Source organism: Cygnus olor, chromosome Z (assembly GCF_009769625.2).
Source record: "Cygnus olor isolate bCygOlo1 chromosome Z, bCygOlo1.pri.v2, whole genome shotgun sequence".
In the NCBI taxonomy this organism is placed as follows: Eukaryota; Metazoa; Chordata; class Aves; order Anseriformes; family Anatidae; genus Cygnus; species Cygnus olor.
Window position 1 is genome coordinate 33596012 of NC_049198.1, and position 14827 is coordinate 33610838.

The window sequence follows — 14827 nt, forward strand, 5'->3', positions numbered from 1 at the left end:
AGAGGTAAAATGGTTTCCTTATTGTGGAATCAGTAAAATTAGTTTTTGCCATACTTTGTAACACTTCTGGTAAAAAAGAAGAAACAAGTAAATAATAATAATTGTTTCTGTCTGTCTAGCTATTTTTCTAAACCTATTAGTAGGTATATCCTCCAGACTTGTAGCGTGCTCTAACCCGAAATGGTTTTCTTTGCTATTTGCTAGATCTGTATCTGCATGATTCTTCAGAAGTGTCAACTATTGTAAATGAGAGCTCATTATTTTACTGTGATGGTTATTTACAGTACAGATGTGTTGTATGTTTACCGAGAAGGCTAGCTTTGCAGGTACAGTTATGTTAGTATAATTAAGCCCATGAAAATACTTTTAGAACAGGCAAGGCCTAAGGTAGCATGATGTTTTGAACATCAGTAGGTATAACCTACTTATCATATACTTCAAGGGATTTGACAAGATCTGAATGTAATTGAAATTCTACTTGAGAATAGCAGATTGCATGTTAAAAAACTATCTGGAAGGTATACCCCATACAACACAGGTTGTGCTGTGAGGAAAGATTACATAGCTGATGTTGTATGCATCAGGAGTAAAATACCACTGCACCTAATTCTGATCTTTTTAGCTCCAAATAAACTTACGGACTTCACTGTATTTTATTTCAATTGAATGCCATGGTTAAAGCCGGAGCAACAGAATAAATAATAGCTGTCTAGTTTTGCATTTATCTATTCGACTGTGGATTATTTGTTAAATAATGATACATGCAAATTGTGCCTTATACATAAGATTTCACTCTAGAGTCAATAAAGGCTAATGTGACATGGAAGCGGGTGGGGCAGTTTATAGAGCATTCACTGTTATAGCAATAGCAAACAGAGCCCCAATATTTGATTTGATGGGCAATATGCTCACCAGCACACAATGGATTGAGCAATATAACCTGTGAATTAAATATTGAAAATGATTATGATTAATTTTTTCATAGTCAAGAAGTGGAAGAATGATTGTTAAATATATAATTACATGCAGATTTGAATATATATCAGAGAAACAGGTAGCTAATCATTTGAAGTCCTTCAATCTGCCAGCTGTAATAAATGACAAATACTGTCTTGAGGGTCAACTTTTTTCAGAAGTTAATTTGTCAAATAATAACAACAATAATAAAAACATTACATGTACAAAGAGTGGTGTTTCTTTAAATTTACATGAGAAATGTTCTGCTTTTGAAAGTGCCAATACCGGTATCGCATTCATCAATCCTCTCTCAGATAAATAGGTTGGTATTCTACTTTATCTCCAAAACAATAATATTCTTCAATTGTTTTTGGTACAAAACAACAAAAACTATTGCTTGAATATGGTAACACACTCAAATCTGTTTGTGGGAAGAACCAAGCCAAAGCGAGAAGGCAGGTGGGAGAGCCGGGCGCCAAGCAGCTGCAGACCCAGGGCTCTTTTCACCACAAAGAGTCTCATTGCAGCAGAGCTGCCATCTGCATTTGCAACATGGCATTATCTCTTGGCAAGGAGCAGTGGAGCCCACAGTCTTGATGATGTGATGTCCAAGCATGCAAACTTAAGAAATCAAGTGAAATAATTGCACTTTGTTTTGCAGAATTAATTTTTACTGTCATACCAACCGTTCCCGCATTACGTGGTTTGCTCTCATGGTGTTTATACTTATGTGAAAGGTACACAGCACCTTCTTTTAGTTGCTAAAAAAGAAGGAAAATCACATTTTCGTTAGCCTTATGACCTCATTCACCATTTTGGCTATTTTCATGCTTTATTTCCAAACATTTCCCATTTCCCTCCATTCAACCCCAGACTCATCTTGCTGACCCAGAGAGGATGCCGGTGGCTTTTGGGGTGCAAGTAGCGGTAGGTAGCTTCGTGCTCTTCTGCGCCCGCATGAGGCTGGGCCCGGCTGACCTGCAGCAGGAGGCACGGCGCACACCACAACCCCACTTTTACAGACACCGAAAATAAAAAAGGACAAGAGGGAAGGACGAACCCAGCCGCTCGGTCCCATCCTGGCGAAGGGCGTGCGCTGAGCCACCCGGCCCGGTTTGGAGCCTCGCCTACTGCCGAGAAACCGCTGGCAGGGCCCCGGGCAAGGAACCCCCCTGCTCCCCCCGAGCCGTGCCGAGCCGTGCAGAGCCGCGGGGGCGGCGGTCAGGATTAGGTTTCAGGCCGCCGGGGCGTGCCTCATCGGCTGCCCCGCGGCGCAGCGCGGCCGGCGCCGTTACTCGGGGGCGGGCAGGGCGAAGGCGGAGAGCGGCGCCGGGCGGGTAAGCGGGGCGCCGGGCCGGGCCGGGCCGGGCCGGGCCGGGCCGCCCGCCTTTGTGGGGACCTGTGGTGGCGCCGGGGCTGTGAGGGACCCCGTGAAACGTATTTATTTCCCGAAGCGTGACCGCAGGGGTTTCGGCTCGCCGGGTTGCGGGGGGCGGTCGGGAGGAGGAGAGAGGCCGCGGGGCTGTGCCGGGCTGAGCCTGTTGCTCTCCGCGGTCCTCGGCCGTGCCGTGCCGGCCTGGCGGCCAGTCCTCATGTAAACAACAGCCGCGTCGCCTCCGGCGGCTGCGGGAAGGTCCGCCTGCCGCCTCCTTTTTTCTCCCACATCTCTTTTTTTCTTTATTATTTTGCATTTTCCCTTGCCTTGGGGCGCTGGGGGTCGAAGCCGGGTCTCAGGGGGCCCCCGGCTGCTCTCTGGAAGCGAAAACGGGGCCGAGCGGCCGGCTTTCCCTGAGCCAGAGCCCCCGGGGGTTGGATGGAGGGTGCCTTTATCTGTTGCTGCGTTGGTTCGCAGTGCTGGAGCCCGCTGGAGCTTTCTGAGGCCCCGTCGGGTCTGCACGAAACACGGCCCTTTCCGTAGGGTGGGGTGGGAGGTGCAAGGCTGAGAGTCAGTTTTTTGTCTCTTGGTAGGTCTGGCCGTGTGAAGAGAAGGGTTTGGTTTGTGGGACGGTTTGTTTCTTGTGTGGTTCCCCTCCCCTGCATCCTGTGCATTCCTGGGTTATTGGGAAGAATAATAGACAAGACAAACGCTCTCAAAGCTGATCCTTTGAACTCCTTGTACCACATTTAATGGATTTGATTTATAACTTGGCTGGGCAGTGTTATTTTCTCCTTTTCCCTTTCCCCGTTCTTTCAGCTTTAAAAACAGTGCCTCATCCCTGTATATTTTTGCTCCTTTTCACACACAGGAGACTTTGTTAGCGTAACCTGTTGAACAGAAAATATCATTACTGGCTATAGTACTGGAAAGGATAGCGGGAGTCCTTTGCCCAAGCAGAGCTGTGTCTTGATCAAATTAAAGGGCCTGGCTTCAGCTGTTGTGGAAGTCTGTTGTGTAATGCCTTGCGGTTTCCATATCAGCAGTGCATTTTCCAAGATAACAACTTGTTGGGAGGGAATAGTCTAAACTAGTAAAAGGCAAAGTAGTAAAATATTTTTGGGAAATATTATATGATGCTCATATGGAAATGGAAAATAACGTAACAGAAGAAAAAGAATACAGAATTAAAATATCTAAGGGCTTATCAGCATAGACGTTAACAAGCAATGTTTTAGTGGCAGAGAACGTCATCTTATTTTTTGAAGTTGTTATCCATTTTTAGGATACATATATTTTTTTATTTCCCTGTTGCATTAACAGAGCATGCATGCAACATTTACTGATTATGGCTAGTGTTTCTCATTTCCTTTGTGCTACCAAGAATTTTTTTCTTCCGGAACAGGATATGTTCTCCCCTCATGTCACATAAAAGTCTGTTAGGGAAGCTAGATTGTTACCGGCACTATGGAAAAAAGAGCTGCACTACTTACATACTAATAGATGATCTTTATTTTCCAGCTGGCACTGTGTCTGTGAATTTTGTGGAGATTAATGTCATACAACTTTGCAGGTACTCAGATCACTGTAAATGGTTTTAATTGATAACATTTTAATCAGTGCCTTGAAAACCAAAATAAAGACCTTTGAAATTGTCTGGTCCATGTTTCCTGTATGAAAATTTAAAATTCTGTAGATGGTATGAAGTAAGTTTTTAAATGTGCTTTCTATTGAAGCATCCTGCTGAAGCAGTTTAAGCCAGAACAATACTATGCCGACAGTAGGGTGTATCATCATTGGTAAAGACAGTTTTGTTTTGCCATTGACATACACAGCAAGTCAATACATAACTGTGCCATTAAGTGTTTAGTGCCCTCTTCTCACACAGAAATTGCTTTGGAGTACTGTTGCTGCTGCTTACGAAATAATTGGCCTAGACAGATTGGAGTATTTCTTTTAATAGGGTTTTCAGACCAAGTCCTTACATCTGAACCACCTTGTACAGTAGACTGGTTACATGATGTAATGACTTCCTGCATTACTCTCCCTTAATTTTCACAAAATATAATAGAAGTTTTATAGTGTCTTGAGCTTTAAAGGAAGATGACAACTCTTCATTGAAGATTAGTGGCAATTTATTAATGATGCTTCTTGTTTATTCATTTGAGTACTTTTTTCACCTCTGTGAAAAGTCCAGTATATATTAAGAAATGCAGCTGTTGTAGGAGCTGCATTTAATCAAGCTTAACTGAATTTAATGAATATGTTAATCAAATCTGTATACTAGAGAAGTAAATAGGCAATAGTAACCATGCCTGGATTTTATACTCTGACTCAGGATATGTAGTGTCACATATATTCTGTGTATGCTGAAAAGTTGCTTTTCAGTTTCAGAAGCTATTCCTATACTTCTGGTGTTTGAAGCAAGTGTTTTCAATTAATGCCAATTTAAACTGTTTACTGAAATAAATATATATATAATTTGTAAATAGATTATCTATTTGTTACTTTACTTATCAGAAAAAAGTTCCCCTGCTATGTTGCTTTTTTCAGTACTCTTTACTGAATATTTCTGAGTATCCTGCATCGCATATGTTTAAGCAGAAGGTAAAAGCAGAAAGTGTAGTTTAGGCCCAGTTCCAGGTTGTAATAGTAACTTGTGCATCAACTAACATGAATATTACATTCATGTAGAGTTTCTTACTGTGTTACAGAACAGTATTAATTCAACAGAAAGGAAAAGATTGCACATTTATCTGAAAGCACTGTAAGTTTCATTAAAACATTAGTGTGGTATGTACAGAAGGTTAAAATCAGTTGTGTTCAAAATTTAATTTTCATAGTTGGTTCAAAATACATTATGTTCTTTAGCTCTATTAAAGGACTTTCCTCTGACATATAGAGCTACTACTGTCACCCTTTTACGTGTTTTTGAAGCTAGCAGTGTCACTTTTCAAACCAAACTGCTTATAGTCTTAATATAGGCTGTTTGTGAACTAGCTTTTTTTTTTTTTTTCTGCTTTGAATGTCTCAGAACAATTTTTGCATTAATAAAGCTTTTAAATGTAAATTTCATGTTTCTCTTGATACATTCGTCTTAGTCAGTGGAAATTTCCTTTGTTCCTTGTGCAACAGAGCACATTAATTTTTACCTGTATTAAGTCCTTACAAATTGCTTTTTCTTTTATTGAATCAGTTCCCTCTTCTGTCATACAGAAGCATGCAGTCTGAGCGTGCAGTTCCTTGACTTGTGAAACAGGTGGTTGTAGTTACCTGCATGTTGGTGACCTATCACTGAAGCACTGGGCTAGCCTTTTTTTCACATCTTTATTCATTTCCTCTTTTTGTTTCTTTTTCCCCTCTTTCCCTGTTTGTCACTGCTCTCCTGCATTTATTTCCGCACCCATTCTGTCCATGCTCAGGTATGTATATCACTTTTCATTATGAGTAATGAAAGCTATACCTGTCAAGCTGCAGTGGGCAGTCCCGTCTGATGTTGTCTGTAGTCCTTGAAGGTGAACTCCCTTCATGACAATGGAAGAATGAATAGAAAGTGTGAGATCTTTCAGTTTACCTTGGATGGTTTCAGCTGCCTTTATATTGGCAAGTCCTGTCTTTCAGGAGTCCAGGTATCACCTTAATTTTCTCCACAGGGGTAGTAGGCAGTGTGACAGAGGTAGCTGGGTGAAAGAGAAGAGCTCCTTTAAACTGCTGGCAATACCGAAGGTTTAGCGGTAATTAGTATCTTCCATTTCCTATGTGGTTTGGTTTTCATTCTTGTGCCAAGCAGGGCTAACACAGCATGCCTGTCTGAGTGACAGACAGAGAGCAGGGGAAAGGAAAGACAGAGGATAACAATCAAGTACAAAAGGATATCCATACCTCAGCCAAATTCAGGCCCAGGTGTTGAAATTTAGATTAGGAGTTTTGAAATGCTCTTTTCAGCAGCTACAGAATATAGGTGGTGGTTACCATGTTGTTTAATTGAATCAGATTTGTTTTTTAATCTCATGCAGCTCCTAGGCAAAGTTTGTGCCTAGAGATCGCTCTCAAGATAGGCATTTCCTTTGTATCCTGAGAGCACTTGAAGTAATGCAAGAGCTATAAGGCAAAGCCTATTACTGTGTTTTCTATCTTTGTCATTGCATGTTTGTTAATCTAGTGCTATAAGTGTTAGTTTTCAAGGTATTTTCTGAAATGGTTTATGAAATTGTAGATGGAGTACCCATCAATGAAAAAGAGTAAGTTTCCAGGCTGAAATTACATAATCAGATGTGAAAGAGTAATAATTAAAAGTGGCTAATCTTTTTTTGTGAATCTTCTGCCTGTTTCGCTAAATAGTTTGCATGGTTGCAGTGAAAAGGAGGTGGTAAATATAAATTTTAATGTTTTTTTTTTTTTTTTTTTAATTCTTATACCTATGGATTTTAGTGTTTTAGGAGTGTGCTCTAAGAAATCAGGATTGCAGCATGTCACCCGTTTTCTGGCAACAGAAAACATACCTTACAGAAGAAGGGCAGCTGCAGGAGTGGAGAGATGCATAACACACATTTTTGTGTGTTAATGTGGGGAGAGTCAAATTTTAGAAGGGCAAGTGTATTAATGAGTATATGAAGGGGATCATCTTTTAGCTTCTGTGCATGCTTAGTAGAAGGTTACATATTTCTCATCATGTACCTGGCTAAAATTGCGTGTGCTTTTTGCTTTCTTAAAAAACATGAGGAAAGAGAGAAGGTGCTTTTTTTTTTTTTTAAGCCAGATCTGTCGGATACCTGTGCCTTTAAAAACATTGAAGTGAGATTAACTTCCTATTTATTTAGCAGTACTTCTTCAAGTAGCCAATAAAAAAGTGCAATTCATTCAGTCAGTGTTCTTATTCCTGTGAAGAGATTAATGAATTTTTGCTCTGAAACACATAAATAGTTAAAGCTACTTTGAACTAAGCTACTATGCTCTTTGAGTCACGAATAGTATTTGTGTCATTTATAGGAGGCTAGGTTTTGGCTTCAGACTCCTCTGATGCAGACATCCAGGAGAATGGAAAGTAAGAAAGGGAAGTGGTTGAGTCACCATCCCTGGAGGTCTTTAAGAGACGTTTAGATGTTGAACTTAGTGATATGGTTTAGTGGAGGTCTTGTTAGTGTTAGGTCAGAGGTTGGACTAGGTGATCTTGGAGGTCTCTTCCAACCTAGACGATTCTGTGATTCTGTGAAGATGGTCAGAAATAAATATCTCATTTGTGTCTCTAGAATTTGTCATTGTATTATAAAAACTCTCACTGTAGCAAATGATAGATATACTTCTTTCAACAAATAAAAGTGTGCGTGCCTCCCTCCACACTTCTCCCTGGACAAGATTTGTTCCAGTGCATTTTTACTGAAATACTTAGAAGCAAGCTGCTTTAAAGGCCAGGAGTTGCTGCTGCAATGGGTGGTGGTTGGTGATTATGGGTGTCTGTGCAGTGCTTTCTTCCCTTGTACTTGGGCTTTGTTGATGTGCCACTAAGCTGGTGCTGACAGGTCCCGCTTGCTAGCGTGGATGGGACACAGCAGGAGCACAGTCACATGGCTTTTCGCCATTTACAAGTGTGCACAGAGCAAAGGGGTCATCTTGGACTGTGAGACACAGAAATACTGGTGTGTCTCAATGCCTTGCTTCTGCGTCAGAGGAAGTGTCCTGAAGGAAAACATCCTGACAGCAGTTTCAGTCTTGATCCCTCTTGGTGCTGCAGTCAACAGTCAACAAAGGCATTAAGCGGGTCGGCTGAGGAGGCAATCTCTGCCAACATAAACACACAATAAAGAGAATTAAGGAGAAATAGAATGAAGTGTGAGTTAAAAAAAATGATTGGCTGACACTGAGGTAGCTCTGGAGCAGTATACCTACTTCTAGTACATGAGGTAAATAAAAAGTATATCATGAGTGCCTTAGCAGAGCTAAGCACTTTTTTTCATTGCAGATTAAATAGGATCATCTCTATCTTTAGAGTCTGTTTAGTGACTTCTGTTAATAAGTGTCTATTTTGAGAAAGCTTCCATTACAAATCATCAGAGATCATTATTCTAGGATTGCAGAAACACAGTGGTGACCTTGTCCATTCTGTCGCTTGTAAAACATGCTTTTCACAGCACACCAAGAATGATATTTTAGGCAAGTTGAAACATAATGTAAACCAAGATCCTGCAGCCTCAAAAGATGTTTGCTCTTTACAGCTGCTTCTTTTCCTGAGACTCTCAGGGACCTAAAGCAGAACAGTAAGCTTGTATTTTTCATGCTTAGTTCATCAAAAGGTGAAAGTTAAAGGTATGATGGCAGTGTGTATGTGCATGGAATAGCATGATAAAAGGATCATGGGACAGATGTGACAGGGAAATAATCTTTTTTTTTTTGGATGCAGTTCTCTGTTTGCATCCACAACACAGCTGCATGAGCAGTTGTACAGAAAGAGCTGGAATGGTGAAACAGGGAAAAGCTGCTTTAGTTGGCATTGCCAGTGAGAAAAGGATGTGAAGAGGACATAAATGGCTCTGTTTGTAAATTACGGGCTCTGAATAGAGGATGTGATAGTTTGTGGGTTTTTTTTAATCTCAAAGTAAAAGCTATCAGTGATTAAGGTTTGGGGAATCCAGCTTCTTTCTTGATTTTTAAATAACCTCATCCAACCCTTTCCCATGTGAAATAGACATTTTGTTTGTCTTGATTTTGAAGGGTTACAAGGTGAAGACATAAGATATTCTTTGGTTTTGTTTTCAGATCTGGTAGTCATGTGCTGGGATTACCTTGCGAAGTGAGAAAACAAATTCACGAAGGCTTGTTTTTATTATTGATGTGCATGATTGTGTAATTTGGAACATGGAATAAGGTTACTTCAGTAAATTTGGATTGAAAGAATTTGAATTTCATGCCTCTCTCTAAGTAGTACATTGTCCTAAAAATGATGATCAGTGTTTCTCTGGCAATGTATTGGTAAATTCAGACACAATTAAATAAACTGATATGAATCTTCAGTCATATTGAGACTAGGGAAGTCTTGGCAAGGGAACTTGGAACGATTCTAAGCCCACTTGAATTGATACGAACTGCAAAAGATACGTGATTGTCAAAATATTCGTCTTGGTTTATGGTCCTTCTAACTGAATCTGTGTTGAAAACTTTTTTCTCACTCTTATTGTGAGGATTGATTCATGCTTGTCCTGCTCAGCTTCTACAAGTTCTACTTCTACTCTTTTGAATTTTAGTTAGGCTCTCACCCTCAGAGGTCTGTCAGTATCGTCCTTTCCTGATTTTCCTTTTTATGTATGAAGAAAAAGTCACTTTTCCTGAGTGTTTACTGATCACTGTTCTCTGTGTTGTGGTTTGCTCACCAGACTGAAATTGGGATGTTGTCTTAAACTGCTTTCGTATTCTCAAGAAAACAAAGGTACTGTTTTGGAGGATAACGTGAAGAAAGGCACAACTCATTTCATATATCTGCAATGATGTTTGAACTCCTCACTTCCCTTTAGTTACCCATCTCCATCGCTCTTGTGCATGGATGGAAGGACTCTACCACTAATCCAACATTACAAATTTCTGAACAACATCAGACTTGCTATTAAAAAACAAAACAAAGCAAAAACCCTAACAAAAACCATAACAAAAACCCCCCAACCCGCCAAAAACAAAGCAGTTTCAGAAATTTATTCTTCCCAGGATGGAGTTTCCTTCCTGGAAACTTATGTTTGCAAAAATCGTCTGTCATTCATATATGACTCTTAATACCAGTGTATGTTAATAGTGGAGGTTGTAGTGTGACAGGTCTGTATAGCATTAACACGTCGTGGCTTATATGACTTTTCTTTTTAAAAGGTGACCTTAAAAGGTAAGCTACGGCTCATGCACCTGAAATTGTCAACGTAGGGCTTGAAAACTGAACCCAGGGGTAATGCTTTTGTGAATCACTGGGAAGGAAAGCAATGAAATGCTGTAAAGTGTCAGTGTCAGCTATGATTCATAGCTTCTGATTAGAGCAATTCAGGAGATGTTGTGTAGCAGTATACAGACAGAGCCTTTGATATGGAAATGTAAAAATATTACAAAGTATATTCCTAAAAGCAATTTTCAGGAAGGTTTTAAGCTCTAAAGTGACTTAGAATATGGTCACCTATGAGGTTATTCTAATTATCCAAGGAGATGTAGTTTTTGTGGGTTGTTATTTTGGGAGGTTGTATATTGCTTTCAGAAGTCAAACTTCTTTCTTCTCCTTCAGAACTCAGTGCTTAATAGTCTGTAAATGTGACTGTTTTCCTTGTCTGATATTTTGCAGGAAAATACTGTATTTGCTACCACTTACCATATTGGAGTAGAAGCTGAGGAGCTGAAAAAATGTTGGAAACAATTGGTAATTTTTTTCTTTTTATTTGTATCAATGTATTTTTTTTAGCTAAGTTAAGTGTGCTTGATAGATGTAGGACATTGGTATATACTCTATATATTCTATGCAGCTGAGGTAGGTTTTGTCAAAAAATACCTGCCTATACATATATATATATATTTTTTTTTTTCCATAGGAAAACACATCATTTGTTTAGTGTATTCATCTTTTTCCGCTTGTCTTGTTTTAGTCTTTAGTAGAATTTTAAAAGTTCATATGGAAAAGACAAATGTTTCTTTTCAGAGATTTGTGTCACTTCTTATTTACAGTTGCCTGTACAGTTATGTACACTTATGTACAGTTGTCACAGTTCTTGTAAATGAATTTTAATGAAGGCTCTTTCACTTTTGCAACACAGTTTTTAGAAATGTAATTTTCTTTGCTCTCTGTTTTGTGCTCTGCCTCTGACTTCCTGATTCATTAAGACGTGTTTGGGCTGGGATTTTTGTTCAGAACCGAACCACTGAAGTCCTCTGTAGTTTGAACAGAAGAGAGGGATTTATTAAAATCTGTTGCCTGCTTCCTATGTCTCTGTTTCTAAACTTCTACTGACTTGGAGTGAATATCTCTACAGATACGCATCGGGCTCTCCAGGCCGTAGAGCGCTTACAGGCAAAGCTTCGCGATCGAGGTGACATTGCAAATGAGGAAAAACTGAGCTTATTAAAATCAGTGCTGCAGAGTCCTCTTTTTAACCAAATTCTCAACCTTCAGACTTCTGTTCAACAGCTGAGAGATCAGGTAGGAAAAGCAGCTGCACAGACACAAGAGAAAAATTGAAGGTGCAAAAATATGTGTATCTCTTTGCATGTTGTGTAGTGAAATCAAATAGCCTAAATTAAAGGTCTGATCCAAAGCTTCAGAGAATGGAGGAGGATATACCCAGTGACTTTCCAGGGTTTTATCATGGCCCGTATTGTATGCACACACTTTTTAAGTACATACTTGTAAGATATGATGTGCACTGTAGGGAAATGGTGGTACTGGGTAGTAAGTTAATGTACAGCTTTCTGTCTGTCCTTCAAAAGGAAGCAGTGTGTTTTGTTTGTGGTCTCGCTTTTATTTTTTTCTTTCCTATGAGCCTTTTATTGATTCCTTATATCTTAACCTGCTAAAATGAGAATATATAAGGGAAGCTGTGGAAATGTTGGCTTCATAAAGAGATGAAGATACATTTTTCTTGACATAGGAATAAGAGATTAAGGAGAAGTGAGAATTTCTGTCTCCTTTCTCCTTGCTCAGGAGTTTAAGTAAAAGTATTACTTTTCTGCCTTCCTTTGGTGAGGATGAGAAAAAGGGCATCTTATTTTTATTGACTTAATAATTTATTATTTTCATTTTACTCTGATGACAAGGAAATAAAAACTTAAATATAAAATGTAGTTCAGTAACTAAACTACATAACTGGTTCTGCAAATAGTTTTTCTTGTTGAATCCTGCAAGATGGGCGACTGTGTGACTGGTATGCAGAAATGCTGAAGTGGGAGGAACAGCCCCTGCGTTTTGACCATATCATCAGCATGGAGCTGCATCTGGTCTCTGGCCAGGCTGTAGCTGGTGAGGAGTCCTTGTCTTCCTGAGGCTAATACAACTGCATGGTAGAAGAGAGCACAGTCTGGCCCTTTGCTGTTTCCTGTAGATCATCTTGATGCTATTTTACGCCATCAAGAAATATGTTAGAGTGGTGCCTACAGTGCTATGTGTGACAGTGTTTTTTGAAATTTTGCATTTTTGGTACGTTCTGATTTGATAGTATTGGAGTGATTAAAAAAATCTAGGAGAAAAGCTGCTCTGAGGGTTTGTTCACCCTGTTATTTGGAAACTGACATACAAAAATACACAGATAACTTACGTGGTGATGACTGTGGGAACATACAATCCAAAAACAAGGTACGCCTGAAACATTAGAGGGAATTTGCTGAAAAGGCAGATGAAATTTTCACTTCTAGTCATTAGGTTTGAAGTTGAAGGTTGCTTCTTTTCTAAATACAGTCATCTAAATGAGATGCAACTGATAGTCCGTAGGTTATTTCAGATGAGCGTTTTTTTAAAAATCAAGTAATAGTTTCACCAGCAGCCCCAGCCTCGCAGGTCTATCTGTATAGTAGCTTCAGTGGTCTGTGCATGTTGCATGATACGTACGTAGAACCCAATCTAGCTGACAGGGGAACTGCTTGTATGTGAATTTTTTTAATATGCACTCATATGAAAAACCTTCACATGCAAATGTAAGTTTCCATTCTTAGATTTGGGTCACCTCTTAGAAAGTATCCTATATTTTCTCTATGGAATGGTTTCTTCCCTGCAGTATAACATGAGATAGTTTGTTTCTTCTTTGCTTTATTTAAATGTTTATAAAGAATATTGAGACAAGGGGAAGAATAAATGTAGTAGGCAGCCAAGTTAGAAAATTAATTTTTTTGGCATTTTCAAAGCCTCAAAATTGTTCAAGGCGACTCTATAGGTTTTTATTTTGTTTCCTTTTTGTTTTGTTTTAATGGCTGGAAAGGCACTGTGGTCTTGGAACTCTTAAATTACTGGTTGGTGAAAACTGCAAGGCATGTGAGTATTGACCAGGCTTTTTGGCTGAGCACTGCCAGACAGAGGATGGAGACATGTTGTTTCCCAAGCACTTGTGGTCAGAGCTATCTTTGAGACTTGTCAAGTGGTGCTGAGCAGTGCAGTGGCTAGTTGTAGCAGTCTACCCACTGCAGCTTAAGATGGTTAAATTCTCTTGATCCTGCACGGTAAGCTATCCTGAAGTTGAAACGTGGTCTCTTTCTTCTCAAGGTGAAGTGTGACAGTCTGTTAAATTGTTAATGTGTTTTTAATTAGTTGATGAGTTTTTGAAGAACTACAAGACTATTGCAAAATTCTCAGGAGAAGGCCATCTGTCAGTGAAGTATTGGTTTGGAGGAGAGGATGGGAGCAGAGGAGCAATGATGGCGATTTACTTTCTAAGTTAAACTGATTTGTTGCAAGAATCCCAGTAGATCACTAAGTGAGACCTACTTGTAGGCCTGTAGTGGCCTCATAAGCATTTTCGAGGGTAGGATGTATTTCTGTCTTGAGGCACTGTATCTGGAAGGTGCAGGGATGATTGTGAGACCATCTTCTGTTTGTGTAGTGAGTCTGGAAAATGTCGTGGCGAATCTTGTAAACATCAGTCATATTCTATCAAGATTTAGGATGTAAATATACAGTTTTAGCATACAAGTACTTTTTGCATTCCTGTGAGTGTAGTCGCCATTTTGTGGTCTAAAATATTAGGCTTCCTGTTTTTTTTGTTTTTTTTTTTTGGTCAGAAAAGTGATCTCTTAAGCACCCAGAGATCTGAAAAAGAGTGTCTCCATGCAAGCAGGTGTTTCAGATTTGCTGTTCCATTTTCTCAAAGCTTCTGCATGTTAATTGGAAACTGATCCCCTTCTGTTGTTGTATGCTTAACAAGAACCTCTTGAGTTTGCATTTGTGTTCAGTGGAGTGGTGTGGAATGAACAGTATGTTGCTTCAGATGGATATTGATGAGGCACAGTCCCGAAGTCAGCAAATCTAATGCTTTGGTTCTATTGATAGGTGCTCTAAAGAATGTTTTTTTCTTAGATAAGCAAACAAAAGATTTTTTTTTTTCTTAGATAAGCAAACAGTTTTTGTTTACACTGCAGATCTGTCATTGCAGAGTTAAGAACTGGAGTGGGAAAAGTCTAGGAACACTGAAGGAATGTTTTGTTGAGAATAGTTATCCTTACTTCCCCAGTCCTTTGAGTTGAGGAGTGCTGCAACAAACACTTTTTTCTCCCTCTTAGTATCCTTATTCCTTGGTGAATGTTTGCTTTCTGATTGTGAAGAGCAATCTTGTTCTTTGCAGATAAAGGAGTGACAGAAAAGAAAAACAGAGACTGTGATGTTTTGAACTTTCCAGGTCTCTCAAGAATATTTTCTTTTGCATATAAAATGTATTAAAGAGAACACCCAGACAGCACTGGCAGCCCTTCTCTGGCACCTCTAACTCTCTTCTATTCCTTTCTGCCTCTCACTTACCTACTCACTGCCTCTCTTCCACCTCCCTCCTTCACTCAGCTCAG

The 14827-nt window shown here is 39.6% G+C and overlaps 1 protein-coding gene across 31 annotated transcripts in view; it reads left to right on the plus strand.

Moving 5' to 3' along the window:
• The first annotated feature begins 700 nt into the window (after positions 1-700).
• Positions 701-14827, plus strand: part of MPDZ (multiple PDZ domain crumbs cell polarity complex component) — a 104528-nt gene continuing 90401 nt past the window's right edge. For 26 of the 31 annotated variants that reach the window (XM_040542369.1, XM_040542372.1, XM_040542379.1 and 23 more), the window contains exons 1-3: positions 2208-2294; positions 10638-10712; positions 11320-11486. In XM_040542369.1, the coding sequence (XP_040398303.1) occupies positions 10697-10712; positions 11320-11486 (183 nt within the window). In that variant the 5' untranslated portion in view covers positions 2208-2294; positions 10638-10696. The other 5 variants (XM_040542370.1, XM_040542381.1, XM_040542377.1 and 2 more) reach the window with 4 other exon arrangements.